This window comes from Chiloscyllium plagiosum, unplaced genomic scaffold, assembly GCF_037043375.1.
Source record: "Chiloscyllium plagiosum isolate Xiang-an unplaced genomic scaffold, Cpla_swu_hap1 HiC_scaffold_35, whole genome shotgun sequence".
Classification (NCBI taxonomy): Eukaryota; Metazoa; Chordata; class Chondrichthyes; order Orectolobiformes; family Hemiscylliidae; genus Chiloscyllium; species Chiloscyllium plagiosum.
In genome coordinates, this window is record NW_028270173.1 from 49,626,823 (window position 1) to 49,649,400 (window position 22,578).

General features: G+C 47.7%; 1 protein-coding gene across 1 annotated transcript; it reads right to left on the reverse strand.

The window, feature by feature from the left end:
* Window positions 1-4,311: 4,311 nt before the first annotated feature.
* On the reverse strand, window positions 4,312-20,550 carry LOC148140824 (class I histocompatibility antigen, F10 alpha chain-like). The gene is made up of 6 exons (XM_087979600.1): window positions 20,378-20,550; window positions 13,508-13,768; window positions 12,730-13,005; window positions 12,335-12,613; window positions 9,235-9,264; window positions 4,312-4,391 (listed from the first exon to the last, which is right to left on the reverse strand). The coding sequence occupies exons 1-6, from the start codon at window positions 20,427-20,429 to the stop codon at window positions 4,312-4,314; spliced, it is 978 nt and encodes a 325-aa protein (XP_087835726.1). The 5' UTR covers window positions 20,430-20,550.
* Window positions 20,551-22,578: the final 2,028 nt, after the last annotated feature.

The window sequence follows — 22,578 nt, forward strand, 5'->3', positions numbered from 1 at the left end:
CCTGTTCGACTGCGGCAGGAAACTGGAGCACCCGGAGGAACCCCATGCAGACTCAGGGAAACTCCACACAGACTGTCGCCCAAGGCTGGAATCAACCTCAGGTCCCTGGTGCTGTGAGGCAGAAGTGTTAACCACTGAGCCGTGGTGCCACTCTGGGTCATGGGTCACAGGTCAGTATCAGTCACTGCTAACCCTGGGCTGGCTGGGAATCCCATGGACCCTGGTGTTCTTCCTGGTACTGAGTCTAATTCAGAACACAGTCACAGGGGAGACACTCAGACCCTGGGAGGGGGGAGTGTGGAAGGGGGGAGTGCAGAGAGAGAAACACCCAGGCTCACCCCCAGGGTCAAGGTTCTGGGTCATGTGGCAAAGAGAATTGGGCTATTCTACCAGGAAAGGAAGCACCTGATGGGATTTATAAAACATTAAACAGTCTGGAAATGAGAAATCTGAGATTGGTTTTAAACTAAACCGAGAGATTCAGAACAGGAGGACACAGTTACAATGAGAGAGATTCATCACCCAGTCAATGGTCAATGAGCTAAACCTGACAGAGAGTTTAATGTGAGGGAACATGGAGTGGATTAATTACAGAGAGTCAGGTTGGCCTGTGGGCTATTGTGAAAAGGATTTATTTCAGAATTGATTGAAACTTTTAATTACAGTGAATCCGGTTGGTACAGGTACAGAGAACCCGGGTGGGGGGGGATTGATGGTGAGAGTCAGGTACAGAGAACCCGGGGGGGGGGGGGAATTGATGTTGAGAATCAGGTACAGAGATCCCAGTGTGAGGGTTGGTGGGGGGGGGGGAGTTGATGGTGAGGGTCAGGTACAGAGAGCCCAGTGTGTGGGGGGTGGGGGGATTGATGGTGAGAATCAGGTACAGAGATCCCAGTGTGGGGGGAGAGGGGGGGATTGATGTCGAGAGTCAGGTACAGACAACCCAGTGTGGGGGGGGGGGGCGGTTTACAGCACGTTCACTGCACCCTGCTCCTACCAATAACCATCTTGTGAGAACACATTTCCCCATTAAACCTCATGGCACACCCCCAAGCCCCTCCTGTGGGATGTGAACAGATCGAGCAGATGAAGACTGTGTGTCCATGAGGTACTGTGGGTCATCAACACCAGCAGAACTGCCATCCAATACAAACTGTAACCTCATGGCTCACCCCAACCCCCAGTCTCTCATTACCACCAAGCCAGGGGACCAACCCCGGTTCAATGAGGAATGTGGGAGGGATCACAGGAGCAGGACCAAGGAGAGATGAAAAGTGATGTCTTTTTTATTTACTGGAGAGACATGGGAATCACTGGCTGCTGGAATTTATTTCCCGTCCCTAACGGTCCTTGAGAAGGTGGGGGTGAGCTTCCTTCCTGAACAGCAGCAGCTCATGTGGTGGTGGGAGGGAATTCCAGGATTTTGACCCAGTGACAGTGAACCAAGTGCAATATATTTCCAAGTCAGGATGGTGAGTGGCTTGGAGGGGAACTTGTAAGTGATGGTGTTGGTCAGTGAAGTGACAGATCAGGACTGATCGTGCAGTAAACAGCAGAGGGAGTAGAGTCAGAACTTAGTGATTCCACAACCGATAGATAAGATCGAAGCTCTGCTGTCCTGTCACATCCAGGTGTGAACATTGAACAACTCCCTGGAGGAGAAAGAGGCTTCTCATTCTGGAATGATACTTTGGTCACGGGATTCCTCCTCCAGAGACAATAACCATGTATCACACCTCCCCCAGTTTTTGTATTGATTCTGTTTTTGTGGGATGTGGGTGTCTCTGACTGGCCAGCATTTATTACCCGTCCCTAGTTGCCCTTGAGAAGGTGGTGGTGATCTGCCTTCTTGAACTGCTGCAGTCTACCTCCTGTGGGTTGAGCCACAATGCCATTAGGGAAGGAAATCCAGGATTTTGACCAGCAACAGTGAAGGGATGGTGACATATTTCCGAGTCAGGATGGTGAGTGGCTTGGAGGGGAACATGAAGGTGGTGGTGTTCCCATATATCTGCTGACCTTGACCTTCCAGATGGAGGTGGTTGTGGGTTTGGAAGGCACTGTTTAAGGATCTTTGATGAAATTCTGTAGATAGCAAACACTGCTGTAACTGAGTGTCAGTGGTGGTGGGACTGGATGTTGGTGGATACAGTGCCAATCAGTTGGGTTGCTAGGTCCTGGATGGTATCAAGCTTCTTCAGTGTTGAGATGGCTGTACTCATCCAGGCAAGCAGGGAGTATTCCATCACACTCCTGACCTGTGTCTTGTAGTTGGTGGACAGGCTTTGGGAAATAAGGAGACAAGTTACTTGCTGCAGTATCTCTAGCCTCTGACCTGCTCTTGTAGACACTGCATTTATGTGGTGAGACCAGTTGAGTTTCTGATCAATGATAACTCGCAGGCTGTTGACAGTGGGTGGATTCAGTGATGGTAACACCATTGAATGACAAGGGGTGGTGGTGAGATTGTCTATTGTTGGTGATGGTTATAACTTGGCATTTGTGTGGCGCAAATGTTACTTGCCTCTTGTCAGCCCAAGCCTGGATATTGTCCAGATCTTGTTGCATTTGAACATGGACTGCTTCAGTGTCTGAGGAGTTGCAAATAGTGCTGAACATTGTGCAATCACTGGCAAACATCCCCATTTCTGACCTTATGATGGAGGGAAGGTCATTGATGAAGCAGCTGAAGACGGTTGGGCCTAGGCCACCACGCTGAGGGACTCCTGCAGAGCTTTCCTGGAGCTGAGGTGACTGACCTCCCACAACCAAGACCACCTTCCTATGTGTCAGGTGTGACTCTATCCACTGGAGAGTTTCCCCCAATACCCATTGATTCCAGTTCTGCTCGAGTTCCATGATGCCACACTCGGTTGAGTGCAGCCTTGATGTCAGGGGCTGTCACTCCCACCTCCCCTCTGGAATTCAGCTCTTTTGGCCATGTTCGAACCAAGGCTGTATTGAGGTCAGGAGCTGAGTGGCCCTGGCAGAGCCCAAACTGGGCGTCACTGAGCAGGCTATTGCTGAGCAGGTGCTGCTTGATCGCACTGTTAATGACACCTTCCATCACTTTACTGATGATCGAGAGGAGACTGATGGGGCAGATTGGGTTTGTCCTGCTTTTTGTGTCTAAGATATACCTGGGCAATTTTCTACATTGGTGGGTAGATGCCAGTGTTGTAACTGGACTGGAACAGTTTGGATAGGGGAGTGGCAAGTTCTCGAGCACAAGCCTTCAGTACTATTGCCTGAATGTTGTCAGGGCCTGAATCCTTTGTAGTACCCAGTGTCTTCAACTGTTTCTTGATATCACGTGGAGTGAATTGAATTGGCTGAAGACTGGTATCTGTAATGCTGGGGACCACTGGAGGAGGCTGAGATGACACTTCTGACTGAAGATTGCTGTGAAACCTTCAGGCCTATCTTTCACACTGATGTAATGGGCTGTTTCATCAGTGAGAGTGGGAATATTTGTGGAGCCTCCAGTGAGTTGGCTGGATGTGGCAGGACTGCAGAGCTGAGATCAGGTCTGTTGGTTGTGGGATCGCTTAGCTCTGTCTATCACTTGCAGCTTATGTTATGTGACATGCAAGTCATCCTGTTTGGTGGCTTCACCAGGTTGACACCTCATCTTCAGGTATGCCTGGTGCTGCTCCTGGCATGCCCTCCTGCACTCCCCATTGAACCAGGGTTAATTCCCTGGCTTGGTGCTAATGGTTCAGTGGGGGCTATGCCAGGCCATGAGGTTACAGATTGTGCTGGAGTATGATTCTGCTGCTGTTGGTAGCCCACAGTGCCTCGTGGATACCCAGGCTTGAGCTGCTAGATCTGATCCAAGTCTGTTCCATTTAACACAGTGATAGTGCCACACAATATGATGGAGGCTATTCCCAATGTGACAGTGGGACTTTGCCTCCACAAGGACAGTGCGATGGTCACTCTCACTGAGACTGTCATGGACATTTGTACCTGCAGCTGGCAGATTGGAAAGATGGAATCAAGTATGTTTTTCCCTCTTGTTGGTTCCCTCACTACCTGCTGCAGACCCAGTCTCGCAGCTATGTCCTTTAGTACAAGTCTGATGTTGATCAAACCCACCACACACACTCACATCCTCAGGGAATATCGATGGAATGGAAGCGATGTCCAGAATCTCCATCAGGTTCTGACACAATCTCCATTCCCTCACACTTGTGTGTTCCCACTCTCTGGGAATGGACTTTCCCTTATTGTGTTGATGGGTATGGAGTTATCATCTGGGACTTGGATTTTACAATAGAGGCAGATGGATATGGTCTTAACTCCCCCAGTTCACATTGAATTGAAGCTCAGCATCTGCTGGTTCCAAGAGCCACAAGCTGCTGCTGTGTAAATGAATAGAATCGTTCTTGTGAAATATTAATAAAAAATCAAAATTAATAAGTCAATAAATAACTTTTAATGATTACAAATGACACATATTGGTGATTGTAGTTAAACAATGGTGATAAGTAGTGATAGATTTTAGTATTCACCAATAACTCAGATTTATAATATTTATATATTTATTTAAGAATTAGAATATGTAAAACTGATATTTATGTACAGAGATTTACATAACATTTGAAATTTGTTAATGTCAGATGCAAAATCAATTCCTTCAATATAAAAATTGCCTCTGAGTTGCCTCGGGATGTTGCTTCATTTCAGGTAAATCAGTGACCGACTGAAGACAGTGAGGATGAGAAAGTGTGAGGGAGGAACCATCTGTGAAGATCCCTCTGACGGTGACACTGCTCACATTTCTGAGACGGGATGGAAACACGACTTGAGAAGGTCTCACTTGAAGAAGCAGGATCCAAACCTGGGGATCTGGGATCCACTGCTCAATCTGTGGAAACACATTCCCAGAAAAATTGACCTCAGTCCTGAAGGAATTGAGTGTGAACAATGAGTTGTAATTCTGTGTGTCTGCTGTGATATGGAAGGATGGCCAATGATGTCCATGTTCACACTGGAACAGGAGAATCCTGTTATTCTGCAATGAGGCTCCGGGAATGTCCTGTACGGGGGGCCAGGAAACCCACAAGGTCAGGAATGGACAGACACGAGGCAATCACTTCAGGGTGGGGAGGGGAGGGGAGTTAGTCTGATAGGGTTTAACAGTGACTGGGAGGGTGGGACAGGGTCAGGAGGGGAGGGGAATTAGTCCAACAGTGTTTAACAGTGTCTGGGAGGGTGGGACAGGGTCAGGAGGGGAGGGGGATTAGTCTGACAGGGTTTAACAGTGTCAGGGAGGGTGGGACAGGGTCAGGAGGGGAGGGGAATTAGTCTGACAGGGTTCAACCGTGACTGGGAGGGTGGGACAGTGTCAGGAGGGGAGGGGAATTAGTCTGACAGGGATTAACAGTGTCTGGGAGGGTGGGACAGGGTCAGGAGGGGAGGGGAATTAGTCTGACAGTGTTTAACAGTGTCTGGGACGGTGGGACAGGGTCAGGAGGGGAGGGGGATTAGTCTGACAGGGTTTAACAGTGTCAGGGAGGGTGGAACAGGGTCAGGAGGGGAGGGGAATTAGTCTGACAGGTTCAACAGTGACTGGGAGGGTGGGACAGTGTCAGGAGGGGAGGGGAATTAGTCTGACAGAGATTAACAGTGTCTGGGAGGGTGGGACAGGGTCAGGAGGGGAGGGGGATTAGTCTGACAGGGTTTAACAGTGTCTGGGAGGGTGGGACAGGGTCAGGAGGGGAGGGGAATTAGTCTGACAGGGTTCAACAGTGACTGGGAGGGTGGGACAGATCAGGAGGGGAGGGGAATTAGTCTGACAGGGTTTAACAGCGACTGGAAGTGTGGGACAGGGTCAGGAGGGGAGGGGAATTAGTCTGACAGGGTTTAACAGTGTCTGGGAGGGTGGGGCAGGGTCAGGAGGGGAGGGGAATTAGTCTGACAGGGTTTAACAGTGTCTGGGAGGGTGGGACAGGGTCAGGAGGGGAGGGGAATTAGTCTGACAGGGTTTAACAGCGACTGAGAGTGCGGGACAGGGTCAGGAGGGGAGGGGAATTAGTCTGACAGGGTATAACAGTGTCTGGGAGGGTAGGACAGGGTCAGGAGGGGAGGGGAGTTAGTCTGACAGGGTTTAACAGTGTCTGGGAGGATGGGACAGGGTCAGGAGGGGAGGGGAATTAGTCTGACATGGTTTAACAGTGTCTGGGAGGGTGAGACAGGTCAGGAGGGGAGGGGAATTAGTCTGACAGGATTTAACAGTGTCTGGGAGGGTGGGACAGGTCAGGAGGGGAGGGGAATTAGTCTGAAAGGGTTTAACAGTGAATAGGAGGGTGGGACAGGGTCAGGAGGTGAGGGGGATTAGTCTGATAGCGTTTAACAGTGTCTGGGAGGGTGGGACAGGGTCAGGAGGGGAGGGGAGTTAGTCTGACAGGGTTTAACAGTGTCTGGGAGGATGGGACAGGGTCAGGAGGGGAGGGGAGTTAGTCTGACAGGGTTTAACAGTGTCTGGGAGGATGGAACAGGGTCAGGAGGGGAGGGGAATTAGTCTGACAGGGTTTAACAGTGTCTGGGAGGGTGGGACAGGTCAGGAGGGGAGGGGAATTAGTCTGACAGGGTTTAACAGTTTCTGGAGGGTGGGACAGGTCAGGAGGGGAGGGGAATTAGTCTGACAGGATTTAACAGTGTCTGGGAGGGTGGGACAGGTCAGGAAGGGAGGGGAATTAGTCTGACAGGGTTTAACAGTGACTAGGAGTGTGGGAGAGGGTCAGGAGGGGAGGGGAATTAGTCTGACAGGGTTTAACTGTGTCTGGGAGGGTGGGACAGGGTCAGGAGGGGAGTGGGATTAGTCTGATAGCATTTAACAGTGTCTGGGAGGGTGGGACAGGGTCAGGAGGGGAGGGGAATTAGTCTGACAGGGATTAACTGTGTCTGCGAGGGTGGGACAGGGTCAGGAGGGGAGTGGGATTAGTCTGATAGCATTTAACAGTGTCTGGGAGGGTGGGACAGGGTCGGGAGGGGAATGAGTCTGACAGGGATTAACAGTGTCTGGGAGGGTAGTACAGGGTCAGGAGGGGAGGGGAATTAGTCTGACAGGGATTAACTGTGTCTGGGAGGGTGGGACAGGGTCAGGAGGGGAGTGGGATTAGTCTGATAGCATTTAACAGTGTCTGGGAGGGTGGGACAGGGTCAGGAGGGGTGGGGGATTAGTCTGACAAGGTTTAACAGTGTCTGGGAGGGTGTGACAGGGTCAGGAGGGGAGTGGAATTAGTCTGACAGGGTTTAACAGTGACTGGGAGGGTGGGACAGGGTTTGGAGGGGAGGGGGATTAGTCTGACAGGGATTAACAGTGTCTGGGAGGGTGGGACAGGGTCAGGAGGGGAGTGGGATTAGTCTGATAGCATTTAACAGTGTCTGGGAGGGTTGGACAGGGTCAGGAGGGGAAGGAATTATTCTGACAGGGTTTAACAGTGTCTGGGAGGGTGGAACAGTGTCAGGAGGGGAGGGGAACTAGACTGACAGGGTTTAACAGTGTTTGGGAGGGTGGGACAGAGTCAGGAGGGGAGGGGAATTAGTCTGACATGGTTTAACAGTGTCTTGGAGGGTGGGACAGGGTCAGGAGGGGAGGGGGATTAATCTGACAGGGTTTAACAGTGTCTGGGAGGGTGGGACAGGGTCAGGAGGGGAAGGGAATTAATCTGACAGGGTTTAACAGTGTCTGGGAGGGTGCGACAGGGTCAGGAGGGGAGGGGGATTAATCTGACAGGGTTTAACAGTGTCTGGGAGGGTGCGACAGGGTCAGGAGGGGAGGGGGATTAATCTGACAGGGTTTAACAGTGTCTGGGAGGGTGCGACAGGGTCAGGAGGGGAGGGGAATTAGTCTGACAGGGTTTAACAGTGTCTGGGAGGGTGCGACAGGGTCAGGAGGGGAGGGGAATTAATCTGACAGGGTTTAACAGTGTCTGGGAGGGTGCGACAGAGTCAGGAGGGGAGGGGGATTAATCTGACAGGGTCTAACAGTGTCTGGGAGGGTGGGACAGCGTCAGGAGGGGAGGGGAATTAGTCTGACAGGGTCTAACAGTGTCTGGGAGGGTGCGACAGGGTCAGGAGGGGAGGGGAATTAGTCCGACAGGGTCTAACAGTGTCTGGGAGGGTGCGACAGGGTCAGGAGGGGAGGGGAATTAGTCCGACAGGGTCTAACAGTGTCTGGGAGGGTGGGACAGGGTCAGGCGGGGAGGAGAATTAGTCTGACAGGGTTTAACAGTGACTGGGAGGGTGGGACAGGGTCAGGAGGGGAGGGGAATTAGTCTGACAGGGTTTAACAGTGACTGGGAGGGTGGGACAGGGTCAGGAGGGGAGGGGAATTAGTCTGACAGGGTTTAACAGTGTCTGGGAGGGTGGGACAGGGTCAGGAGGGATGTGAAAATGCTACAAATAAATCTAGAGAATATTAATCTGAATAAATTTCAGTCAGAGAAAAGTTGACATGTCACTTACTGAATCATGAAGAAGCTGCACCAGAGATATCAGAAGCTGAGAAAATAAAAACAGAATGTGAGAAGTTATATCAAATATAAAATGAGACAGTGTGAGATATTCTCTACCACTCACTGGACCCAGGATTTAATCGCCCTCAGCACTAACTAACCAGACTCTCCGAGCCCCCCCCCCAGTGGGAATTAAGGGTGAGTGAGTGGAGGGAGGGGCAGTGGGGGAAGAGAATGGAGGGTGACAATTCGAAGGAGAGACACTGGGGACATGGAGTCGAGAAACAGGACGATAAGCGAGTGTTGGCTGAGAAACAGCATTGTGAGGAGACGGACCCATCACCCTGAGCAACACCCTGGCAAATATAACTCTACACTCTAATAGGGGCAGCACGGTGGCTCAGTGGTTAGCACTGTTGCCGCACAGCACCAGGGACCCGGGTACAATTCCCACCTCGGGTGACTGTGCGGAGTTTGCACACTCTCCCCGTGTCTGTGTGGGTTTCCTCCGGGTGCTCCAGTTTCTGCCCACAATCCAAAGATGTGCAGGTCAGGTGAATTGGCCATGTTACATTGCCCATCGTGTTAGGTGTGTTAGTCAGGGGTAAATATAGGGTAGGGGAATGGGTCTGGGTGGGTTACTCTTTGGAGGGTCGGTATGGACTTGTTGGGCTGAAGGGCCTGTTTCCACACTGTAGGGAATCTACTCTACACCTCCCATTACCTTATCCATCATTCCCAACACTCTGTCCCCTCAGCCACTTACTGAGAGCTGTTGTGTAGGTCCCATTTGGTGAACCTGCAGAAACAAAATAAATGTCCATTAGGATGGGGAATAATCCATTCTCAGAGAGTGAGAACACAACAAGTGTGAGGGGATGGAGATTGATGTGGGGGTGTTGGTATTGGACTCGTGTGAACACAGTCAGAAATCACACACGGCCCCAAGTTACAGTCCAACAGGTTTGTTTGAAATCACAAGCTTTCTGAGCGTAGCCCCTTCCTCAGGTGAAGTGAGAGAGAAGCTCACAGACACCGAATTTATCAGCAGGGAGATCAATGGGCAGAGAGATCAAAAGATCATCCAAATGGGGTGAGTGGAGTCTCTGCAGGTGATCACAAATGTCAGATGGTGGGAGGAAAGTGTCAACAGCTGGATAACAAGAGAAGGGATGATCCAGAATCCCATTAAATGGGGCAGAGAGATCATTCCAAAACATTAAAAATACGGTGGGACTGGAGACAAACCAAATGCCTGGAATAACATGATCGGTATCAGAGTCACACGCCGAGGGTCAAACCAAAGTAATAAGTCATCCAAAACTGCACAAACTCATTAAGGGAGAGAGAGCTTCAAAATTTATCAAGGTGATGGTGCCCAAACAAGGCAGGAAGGAAGGTTTTACAGGGATTGTGTCAGAAATCCTCATTCCCACACTCCCCTCCATCCTTACACTTTATGGAGATGCAGAAAACCCCTTCCATTCCATTAATATTCAGTCAGTGAGGGTCTGATTGGGTGCAGTGGGTCTAATGATCAATATTAGACCTGGTCTGGGCTGATCACATAAAGGAAGATCAGACAGGGAACGAGACGTGTTTATACGTGTGTATCTGTGTGTGGGAATTCAATCAGTTCCATTCCCCACAGTGCCCTGTACTCCCAGTACTGGAGACTCCCCCCCCACTCACTCTGTCCCCTCAGTTCTACGTTCTCCTTTCTCTGATTCTTACCTCTCCGTGACCATTTCCAGATGATTGTTCTGACTATCCCGACAATAACAGCCAATAGAATGACCATTGATGCAATGAGACTTCCAAGTTGGGAATGCAGCCAATTGCTTTTCAGATTTTCTGAAACACATTGGAAATATATCAGGATTCTCTCTGTTCCTGGATTTATTTCTAACCCTGTGTTGATTGGGAACAATTATAACTGCTCCGAGCTGTTGGGAATTGTTGGGATTGGTTGAAATGCTGGTTTGACCCTCTCCCAATTTCACTCTCCAGTGAAGTCACCAAGGATCCCATTGATAGGGGTATAAACATCGTGTTGTACCTGTCCTGGGGGTTACCTCCCCAGACAGTTCAGTTCCCATTCTCCCCAATATCTCTGTGTCCTGTCCTTACTAGTGCTGGTGGGGTAGATCGGCCTTGGGTGAGGTGAAGGAGTGAGTGAATGGTTGGAGGGGTCTAGTTCGGTCTCCCAGAAAGGCACTTCCTCAGTGGTTGGGCAAGGGGCAGTTTGGGAACTCACTGGTGAGTGTTGGGGATGTTGAGTACCAATGGAATGGGGTTTGGGTGCCACAGTGGGCTGGTGAGGGGGCCTTGTTAGGGATCCAGTTGTGAAGTTCTGTGTTGTGTCCCAGTTGTCTGTCCAGGGTGATGCACTGCGAGTCTGACAGACGTCTGGAGGCGGTGAGCTGGTGTTGGTGCTGGGGAGAGGTCAAGTGTTGGTTGCAGAATGTCAGGTCATGTATTTTGAGGGGATGGAGTCAAAGAGTTAAAGAGTCACACAACAAGTGTGTATGTTCAGTCCAACTTGCCCACGCTGACTAGATACCCTCGTCAGTGTGTGAATGGAGGGATCAGCAGTACGTTTGGAGATGGTCGGTTTTCCAGCTCTATGGTGTTAGGGACCACACCAGGCCCCCTCAAAATATCTGAAGAAGGTAGTCTAGATCTGAACTGCTTCTTATTTTAAAACTGGATGGGAAGTGCAGTGTTCCAGATGCAATGCAAGTGTTCAAACAACTCAATGTTAAGCAAAACACAATTTATTTAAACGCTGTAATTAAAATACAAACAAAAGAAAAAGGAAGTTTGAATAACTTAACAATTGAAAAATGTAACTGAACATAGTACCTATTATTAATTAACTGTTGCAATATTGTAACATCCTATAAACACCTTGGCAAAAAGGTAAATTCAGACACAGATTCTTACATGCAGTTCTCCAATCCAGGAGGAAACAATATCAAGAAAAAAATGCAGACAGTAGAAGCCAGGTGACATTCACTGAAGCTGCCACCTCTTTTGAGACCCCAAAGGCTTCTGACGTAACTGAAAAAAACCAAACTAAGAAATCTGGATCTGTGAGAGCTGGCCACGCCCATTCAGACTGCTTCTATTGTTCCAGCTTAAATAAAAACTCCAAGGCCTCACAACTTGTTTACCTCAGTCATCATCAGCAGCGAGTTTGGTGCCTCTGCCTTACAACCTCTCTTCAAAACAAAAACTAGGACACCAACAACCTTTTAAAGTGGCAGCATCATCACACTAGGAGTTAAAGAAGCTTCCAATCCCTAACCTCAGAACCTGAGATCTTTCCAGAGGGTTCCGGATACGGTTTGAAACTTCCCAGACAAATCCCATTCAGTGAGTCAGGAATTCTGAGGGGTCCAGACCCTCCTCTCTCCAGGTGTGTCCAGTCTCTGACTATCTGGCTGCTGGACAATCTGGGCCCATGTCTGGTGCTGAAGCCTGGAATACAAGCAAATCTTCTTGTAATTCTGGTGAGATTATTCTGGAGTGAAATCGATGAGAACTTCACCAATAACAGGGCTGTGGGAATCTGGAATCCCCAAAAGGTGCTGGAAGTTTGGGATTCGGAGACCCTTTCAAACTTAGAATTGAAATCTTTAACACAATTGAGACCAACATGACATATCAACGCAGAGAACAAGGTGGGTAGTTGCAAACAAGGAAGTGAAAAAGTGTCCTCTAAATAGTTTCATCTGTCACATGTATATACACACACACACACACACAGACACAGACACACAGACACAGACACACAGACACAGACACACAGACACAGACACACAGACACAGACACACAGACACAGACACACTCTCCAGTCCCTTACCCCACTGATAGAGCTTGCCCTCTGCCAGGCTGCTGTGTTCAATGTGACAGGAGTATTGATCCTCATCCCCAGCATTGATCTCAATCTCTTTCTGGATCTGATGGGTCCCATCTTGGTTCGGTCGTATCCCCGAGGAACGTGTCTCAGACATGACCTTTCCATTCCTTAGCCAGGTCACCTCGATGTCTGCAGGATCAAACCCAGTGACCAGGCAGGAGAGAGTGAGCGGCTTGTCCTGACCATTGGGCTCCCTCCTGGAGATGAACACTTCAGGCTGAACTGTGATGGGAAAGGGTGAAACCACAAACAACAGACAGACACTGAATGGAATGGAAGAGCGGTTTCATAGATCAGTGAGGTTAGATCAGAACATGGAACAGAACTGAAATACATACCTTTCCTTGTGAAATAATCCTTTCCAACTTCCAGATATCTGTTTAAATGTTCAACAGATGTTTTTTGCAGATATGATTCCCAATAGTAGTTCCAGGATTGATCCGCATTCCATTTCTCTTTATTGATCACTGCAAAGTGATTTGCGGCAACCCATCTCATTCTGTCTGGCTCTAAACTAATGTGGTCCTTTCCATCAAATCCAAATCTCATCGATCTCTTCACAGAGCCATCTTCACTGACCTCAACAGAATGTATCCATTGGAGAGTGTGAATTCCTGTCAGTGACCAGACAGGGATCAATCATCAATAAATAATAGATAATCACACACTGTCTGATCAGAGGGAAAGGGGATCAAATATCAGATGGAAATAGGGGATGAGGGTCACAGTCTGATCAGAGGGAAAAGGGTTCCAATCTCAAGGTAAAGTTGCAGAATTAGTTGACAGTCCTCATTTCACTTTACATTCCAAGGTCAGTGCTGGGGGATGGACTGAGTGGAGTGACCCAGGGGTCAGTGCTGGGGGAAGGACTGAGTGGAGTGACCCAGGGGTCAGTGCTGGGGGATGGACTGAGTGGAGTGACCCAGGGATCAGTGCTGGGGGAAGGACTGAGTGGAGTGACCCAGGGGTCAGTGCTGGGGGATGGACTGAGTGGAGTGACCTAGGGGTCAGTGCTGGGAGATGGACTGAGTGGACAGACCCAGGGGTCAGTGCTGGGAGATGGACCAAGTGGAGTGACCTGGGGGATAATGTGGACAATTGACGGTGAGATTTTACCTGAAGTCTGGTTTGTCCTTTTCATGATCGATTTCAGATTCCCCTTTGCCAGCCTGGTGTGTGTGATCGCCTGATCTGTAGCATCGTCCCAGAATTTCACACTGAGTGAATCAGCCAGGAACTGCTGCCTGGGGACACAGCGACGGGTATCACTGTCAAAGTAACCTGTTTGTATTCCGTTGACCATTGCAACAACAGTGACTTCAGGGAAATCTTGTTCTCCTGAGACAATTGTATATTTTATAGTTCGTGAGTTAGTCTCTGTAATATAAACAGTTCGAGGAGCTGGTTATCAAACTGCAGAACAAGCACTGGAAGGGAAACTGGGAGGGAGAGGAACTAGCAAACAAGACAGAATGTGGCTGGTGGGGGGGAGGAAGAGAGACATGGGGGATAAGGAGAGCCAGACTGGGGAGGGATGGAGACAGGGGAGGGACGGAGACTGGGGAGGGACAGAAACTGGGGAAGGACAGAGATTGGGGTGGGATGGAGACTAGCATTGGAAAATAAATACTGGGGATGGGGGAGAGAGAGACACTGGGAAGGAACTGGGAAATAAGGAAGAGAGACTGTACAGCATGGAGGAGGGACACTGAGGAGTGAGGAGAGAATGTGGAGGGTTTGGAAATGAGATAAGGAAGGTCAGAGGTGAAGAGAGAGCATTGGGATGAGGACAAAAGAGACTGGGACCTGGAGGAATAGAATGGGTGGGGTTACAGATCAAGAAGGGCAAGAGACAGGCGTAGAAGGCAAAGATATTGCAGGGGAGGGAAAGGGATTGGGAGGAGCAAAGGGACTGATGAGGGGATAAAGACTGTGAAGGAGGGGGAGAGAGAGAGATTACACAGGACAGAAAGAAACTGGGATGGGGAGCGGGGGGTAGGGGTTGAGACCAGGGAGGGAAATGAGACTCTGGGGAAGGTTGGATTAAAGATTGGGGAGGGGATGGGAAAGAGGCTGAGGGTAGGGAGGGGATAAGAGCTGGGAGGAGGTGGAGAGACTCAGGAGGAACAGAAAGAAAGAGAGAGAGAGAGACACTGGGGAGGGGAAAGAGAGAGAGAGAGAACAGCGGGAAGGAAGAGAGAGAGATTGTTGGGAGAAAGCAAGAGACGAGGAAGTTTACTCAATGATTTGGTTGATATTTCCTAGTTCTGCCATTGGATGTTAAAAATGTCCAATTTCGCTTCATTTATCCCTGTCATTTAAACAGGAGCTGTGCCACATCATTTCATTCGGTATTCGAACTGGGGTTTGCTTCATTAATTGGGAGGCACTGGTGTTGGACTGGGGTGGACAAAGTTAAAAATCACACAACACCAGGTTCCAGTCCAATCGGTTTATTTGGAAGCACTAATTTTCGGAGAGCTGCTACTTCATCAGGTGATTGTGGAGAATAAGATTGTAGGACACAGAATAGACAGCAAAAGTTTACAGTGTGATATAACTGAAACCATATATTGAAAAAGACCTGGATTGTTTGTTATGTCTCACACACAGACGGACACACATACACACACATACACACACGCACACACAGACGGACACACACAGACATTCCTACATACACATACACACACACACACACACAGACGGACACACACAGACATTCCTACATACACATACACACACACACACAGACGGACACACACAGACATTCCTACATACACATACACACACAGACGGACACACACAGACACTCCTACACACACATAACATACACACACACACAGACGGACACACACGAACACTCCTACACACACCTAACACACACACACACACACACACAGACAGGCAGGCAGGCACACACACACACAGACGGGCACACACAGACACTCCTACACACACATAACATACACACACGCACACCCACATGTACACATACACATATAAGTTGTGGGTGAATTTGTACTTGCAGAATTACATTGTATTTTGCTCAAAAACTGCATGAACCCATGTAAGAGTCTGTAAATCCGTTTTTAGATTTGAATCATTCTGACCATTGTGGCACAGACATTCTCACACAGGGAGTTTACACCTTCAATACCTTATCTGGGCCGTTTGTTAAAATGCACTTGAGGATGTAATTTAAAAAAAAAATTAAAACACTATTATCCCCTCAAGACTGATGACTAAACTTTGTGATCTCAGACTGAGCCCCACTCTCTGAACCTGACCTGTTTCCTGACCCACAGGCTATAATCAGTGAAGATTGGGGACAATATTTCATCCTCACTAACACTTAATTCTGGAGCCCCCCAGGGGTGCGTACTCAGTCCCCTACACTACTCACTGTATACCCATGACTGCGTCACCAAATACCAGACTAATGTCATTTACAAGTTCGCTGATGACACCACCACAGTCGGTCGAATCTCAGATAGCGACGATAGAGACTACAGATGAAAGACCTGGAAAAATGGTGCACTGAGAATAACCAAGCTCTCTCAATGCCGGCAAAACCAAGGAACTCATTATTGACTTTCGGTGGGATGTTACTCATGCCCCCCTACACATTAACAGCACAGAGCTGGAACGAGTGGAGAGTGTCAAGCTCCTGGGAGTGGTCATCCACAACAAGCTTTCTTGAACTCTTCACATGGATGCACTGGTGACAAAGGCCCAACAACGTCTCTTCTTCCTCAGGCAGCTGAGGGAATTTGGCATGATGCTCTGCCAACTTTTATAGGTGCGCCATCGAGAGCATTATATCTGGATGTATCACTACCTGGTATGGCAACTGTACGATTCAAAATCGGAGACGGTTACAGTGAGTGGTGAACTCAGCCCGGACAATCACAAAGGTCAACCTCCCATCTTTAGAATCCATCTACCAGGCCCACTGTCAAGGAAAGGCCACCAGCATTCTCAAAGATCCATCCCACCCTGGCAATGTTTTTGTATACCCTCTGCCATCAGGGAGAAGGTACAGAAGCCTGAATACATTCACCAGCTGGTTTTGAAACCATTTCGACCCGACTGTTGCTAGAATACTGAATGGACTCACAAACGCGGAGCATTTGCCTGTACCTGTGTTTTTGTTTTGCTGCTGTTTTAATTATTATTTGCTTATCTATGCTACTTAACTCTGTGATCTGCCTGTATTGCTCACAAGACAAAGCTTTCCACTGTGCCTCGGTACACATGACAATAAATACAATACAATTTTGCTGTCAACCCTGAGCTGTTCAGTTCCCTGACAACCAATCACCTTGCTGTTGGCGGGCAGAGGAGCCCTGTCATTACAACCGGCTATGAGGCCACAAACCAATCAGCTTCACTTTAAACCACCCCTCAGCCCCAGTTTACTGGTGTACTGATCTATATGATATCACTCAGGTTTATCTCATCGAATATGAGTTCCCTGATTGTGGCTGTTAACCTCATCCAATCAGGAAGCCCCAGCTGACAGATATAAACAGGAGGGTCAGGGGTTCTGTCCACTCGAGGAGCTGGCTCCGTGCTAGCTGAGTCACTGTCATGTGCTATGTAACTGTAAATAAAGGGTGATTCCAGTTTGGGGGGTGAAAGTGGAGTCCCACACTAGTGTTCTGGAATTAAACATAGGAAATGAGAGAGGCATGGGAACAGATTTGGCTCGAGTAGATTGGGCAGGAAGGCTAAAAGATAAGAGAGTGGATGAGCAGTGGCAGTTGTTTAAGGGGCTAGTAAAATTCCTCACAACTAAAATATATCCCAGTGAGTAAGAAAGGTGGTAAGGCGTTGGGGGGTTGGTGGGGGGAGGGGGGGGGGCGTGTGGGGTGGAGGGCAGGGGGTAGAAGGTCAAAACCTTCCATAGCTAAAAAAGGAGGTCAAGGACAATATAAAGTCAAAAATGAAGGTCTACCATATTGCAAAAGCCAGTGGCAGGCTGGAAGCTTGGGAAACTATCAAACATAAGCAAAGGGATACCAAAAAATTAATAACAGGAGCTAAGGTAAATGAAGAAAGAAAATTGGCACAAAATATCAAAAAAGGAGAGCAAAGGCTTCTATAAGTATACAAAAGGGAAGAGAGCCGCTGATGTGAATGTTGGTCCCTTGGAAGGTGAAACTGGAGAGTTAATTGTGGGGACAACTGAAATGGCAGAGATGCCAAAGCAATGCTTTGCCCCAGTTTTCACAGTGAAGGACCATTCTTATTGGTTCGAGTCAGTGGCAATAGAAAGGGGAGAACGTAAAACAATCAGCATTGATCAGGAAAAGGTACTCAGCAAACTATTAGGATTGAGGGCAGACAAGTCCCCCGGTCCAGATGGCCAAGAGCCGAGGGAATTAAAGGAAGTGATGGTGGAGATATTGGATCCATTCATTACAATATTCCAAAATTCCCTCGACACAGGAAAAGCTCCCATGGATTGGAAAAATACTAATCTTATTCAAAAATTATAGACCAGTTAGTTTAATATCTGTTGATGGAATCAATTATTAAGGAAGCAATATCAGGACAGGTGGCAAGTCAGAATGCAGTCCATCAGAGTCAGTATGGGTTTATGAAGGGCAAATCATGTTTGACTAATTTGCTAGATGGCTTTGAAGATGTGAGAAGCAAAGTAGATAATGGGGATCCTTTAGGTGTAATGTATCTGGACTTTTGGCAGGTATTTGATGAGGTGCCGCACAAAAGGATAATATGGGATTATGGGTAATTTATTATCTTGGGCAGATGACTGGCTAATGGACAGAAGACAGAGAGTCGGGATAAATAGGGTTTTTTTCCGGATGGCAAAAGGTTACGAGTGGAGTGCCACAGGGTTTGGTCCTTGGGCCCCAGTTACTGACAATCTACGTTCACGACTTGGATATAGGGAAGGTTGCCAAAAATAGGCAGGACGGTAAATTGCAACGAGGAAACAGGAACCTTACAACAGATAGGGTAGGGGAGTCAGCCAAAATGTGGCAGATGGAGTTTAACCCGGATACGTGTGAGGTCATGCATTGGGGTCGAGCAATGGGAAGGTGACCTTTTATCTACATGGGCAGAGACTTGTGATGCTGAGGTACAGAGGGAGGTGGGTGTCCTCATTCATGAGGTACAGAAAGCTCGCATGCAGGTCCAGCAGATAGTAAAGCAAGTGAATGGAATGTTGTCTTTCCTAACTCAGGGAATAGAATATAAAGGGAAGGCCGTATTGTTGCAGCTATACAAGGCATTGGAGAGACCGCACCTGGAGTATTGTGCACAGCTTTGGTTCCCTTATTTGAGGAAAGATGTAATGGCATTGGAGGCAGTTCCCAAGAGGGTTCATGAGATTGATCCCAGAGATGAGGGGTTTGTCACATGAAGAGAGATTGACCAGTGTAGGCTGATACTGTCTGGAATTTCGAAGAATGAGGGGAGATCAAATTGAGGTTGTCAGGATGATAAAAGTCATGGATAAAATGGATGGGGAATGGATGCTTCCCCTTGTGGGGCATCCTCGGACGGGAGGTTGTAGGATGAGAGGGAGCAAATTTCAAACAGAGTTGGGGAGAAGCGACTTCTCCCAAAGGGTTGTGAATCGGTGGGATTCATTCCCCCAAAGTGCGGTGGATGCTGGGACAGTGAGTAAATTTAAGGAGGAGTGAGACAGATGTTTAATTGGTAATGGGGTGAAGGGATATGGAGAGAAGGCAGGAAAATGGGGGTGAGGAGCAGAACAGCCATGATGGAATGGCAGAGCAGACTTGATGGGCCGAATGGCCTAATTCTGCTCCTCGATCTTATGAACATGTGACTTGGTGACAGGATACCAGCCTTGGTGGAGATATTTCAGCTGAAACCAACAGCTACACAAACAGGGTTCACAAAAGGTATCGAATTCCTTACTTCCAAAACATGCAGCCATCCTTGTAAATCCCTGCTGGAAAACAGGGCTTTCCCATTTCAGTCCACAATATTAAAAATCACAATAAAAATACACTGTTTTTACACATTTCAAACTGAGGGCCATCCACACCACAGCTCACATTTTATTATTGACAGACAAAAAAACTGCAGGTGCTGGGAATCCAAACCAGAGAGGCAGGAGGCTGGAAGAACACAGCAAGCCAGGTAGCATCAGGAGGTGGAGAACTCATCATTTTGGGGACAACCCTTCTTCAGGACTTGGGGTGGGTATGGGGGGAGCTGCAGATAAAGGGGGTGGTCCCCCCTGTCCTCACCTACCATCCCACCAGTCTCCACATCCAGCACATCACCCTTAAACACTTCTGCCAACTCCAACTAGACCCCACCACCAAGAACATCTTCCCCTTCCCAAAGAACATCTTCCCCTCCCCAACCCTCTCTGTTTTCCACAAGGACCATTCCCTCTGACACTCCTTGCTTTGCACCACTCTCCCCACCAAACCCCCCCGAACCCTCAGATACCTCCCTGTGCAACCAGAAGAAATGCAAAACCTGCTCAACACACCCCTCACCTCAATCCAGGGCCACAAACTGTCCTTCCAGGTGAGACAGAGATTCACCTGTCTCTCTTCCAACCTAGTTTACTGCATCACCACAAATCCCAGGAACCCTATCCAGGACAAACATATAAATAGAAAGCAGGAGACAACAGCTTCGCTTCACTTGGAGGTCGCCACTGATGATGTTACCGAGCCAGGTAATGAAACGTCAGGATATCAAACCTACAGCTCAGTGAGCAAACCTACACCCTAAATCTCAACCTGAGCTGCAAACTTTCACAAACCTTGCACTGTTAAGAAGCTTTTAGATTACGAACCTGGACACAAATCCCATCAGAGTCTTCCAGACTGTGCTGCCTTCAATGTGTATAACAGGCGGCTGATCAAATATCCCCCATTTCAAACTCTCACCAAGAGATTCACATTCACCCCAGACACAGAGAGAGAGAGAGAGAGAGAATGGAAAGCTGAATTCTGTACTTACCGGGAGAGACCCAGGAAAAACACAGGGAGACGGAGAAAAGGATCAGCAACATTCTGGGAATCCACTCTCCCTATTCCAGTCAGGGATTGGGAATAAAAAGTGATTGGAAAATATCTGCTGTTCACAAACTGAAAAATTAACAAAATAAACATTCCTTCCTACCCATAATGCCATTTCCCGATCGACAAAGTAATTTGATCATTTGCTGAACTTGAAGTTGCCGAACCAGTCTCAGTCCCAGTCTCAGTAAAAAACCCAATAAAGAGGTGAACAGATTTCTGTCACCAGTTCCCAGGGAGATCAGACACAGACAGGTTGAGTTACTCGCTGTGAAACAGACACAGGGAAAACTGACCTTTCTCCCATTGGCAGGACACAGGGTGTGGGGTCTTTGTGGGATACCCTTCGGTGGGTCGGGTGGACTTGTTGGGCCAAATGGCCTGTCCCCATACTGTAGGGAGTCTATGAATCCATGATTCTAAAAACAGCCGTCTCATGTTCATATGAACTTGTACCAGAAGCTGAAAGAAAACAATTTCAAAATCTAACGGAAGAACTTGGTCAAAGTTTGAAAAAAATCAAACAAAGTAACATTGAGAAGTGGATAAGGCCATGAAAATAAATCAGACACATATCACAGTCTTGGAGAGACTACTTTGTTGGAGTTCAAGAATTCACTTTGTGAAGTATTGGCAACTCATGATGAAGAGCAGAGAGTTAAAACTGCGAAGAATTTCCTTGTGTTATAAAGTGGAGGTTGACTCCACCCCCCTCCCACCCCCCTCATCCCCAAAGAGGAACACCTCACCTCATAATCTGTAAAAGGGGGTGTGCAGAGTGGTGTACCTCAGCAACTTCAAGCGGTTCAATAAAATAAATCCCTGACACTCACTTTAAAATCAATTCGTTACCATCTATTTATCTCACTCGAACAGTGAACAAATTAACTAAACTATTAACAAGCAGAATTAATCCCGATTAACTTCTAACTATTCCCAATTACAGCAAGATTCTAATGGTATGCTGTTCCAATAAAGAACAGTCCCACTTATACATAAAAATATTTAGTCTCTCAAAATTACATCCATGTTACGTGCCTTCTGGAATGTTCTATGCCTTCTCCAACAATTCTTCTGTCAGGAATATTAACTAGCTGTACCACTGGTACCATTTTTATTTTAATGGCACTTTCTCTAAGACATAGATGAGGCTGTGAGAGCCAGTGATTCTCTCTTAAGAGCTGAGGGCCATTGGCTCTGCTGGAGGGCAGTTAGCTCTGGGGTCTTTATCCAACTGCCCCCTACCTTCATCTCCTTGATGACATATCAATATTTCACACAATAGGATTGGTCTTCTGTTGTTAAAATCATCAGCCTTAAATTTAATAGATTTTTGGTATCGAAGTCGCTGCTCAAATTAATTGGCTAAATTCAAAAGCCTGTTGTCTTGAAAAAATAACTGGTGTTTAGCCTGCTAACTGTATAGCCTTTCAATATAATGTTTCAATTTGGGTGCTCTCTGTGGATTTGTAAACCTTCAAGCTGCTGTTCACAGACATCCATTTTAAATCTCTAAACATAGAAAAAGCACTAGATTTTTAAAGGGACCAAGCAATGCTTTCCCCCATCCACCCCTAGCCTTTTACAAATACCAAATTCTAGCTTTCTACCTTCCAATCCACAAGTACTCTCTTCAACTTTGCAGCACTTGTGCGAGGAAAGTTTCCTCATGTTTACCAAGACGGGTAGGAAAAGAAATTAAGATTTTTAGAGATATGGGAGCAAGTCAATCTTTGCTAGGGAGAGATACAGAGATGTGTAATCAGAAAAAGTATTGCTAGAATACATGGAGTCCATGGTGAGAAACATAGTGTTCTTTCATGTAAGGTGAAGTTAGAGGGTCTGATGAAAAGTGGTGGATGGAGTAACAGAGAAATTCTCGGTTCCAGAACAGTTCATTCTGGAATTATTCCTGAATGTGTGATAACAAGGTCACAAAGCCACAGGTTGAACAGAAGGAGAGAACGAAGAGAAAAGATAAGCAAGTTAAAATTCAATTATCAGAAACTATATTTGTTCAATTTGTTGAGAAAAAGCAAGAACAAAGCATACGTTTTCTAGCTCAGAGATGTTAGCGAAATTACAACAGAAAGGTGGAAAGATAATACAGTTTTACCGAAAAGGTGAATCTGCGCCTGTCCC

Excerpts from the sequence above, each read along its gene's own strand:
- LOC148140824 (XM_087979600.1), bottom strand. The coding sequence starts at position 20,429 with ATGTTGCTGATCCTTTTCTCCGTCTCCCTGTGTTTTTCCTGGGTCTCT. Across the intron at positions 13,769-20,377 it reads TTTTTCCTGGGTCTCTCCCG|AGACTAACTCACGAACTATA; the intron begins GTAAGTACAGAA and ends TTTATATTACAG. Across the intron at positions 12,614-12,729 it reads GGATTATTTCACAAGGAAAG|TTCAGCCTGAAGTGTTCATC; the intron begins GTATGTATTTCA and ends TTCCCATCACAG.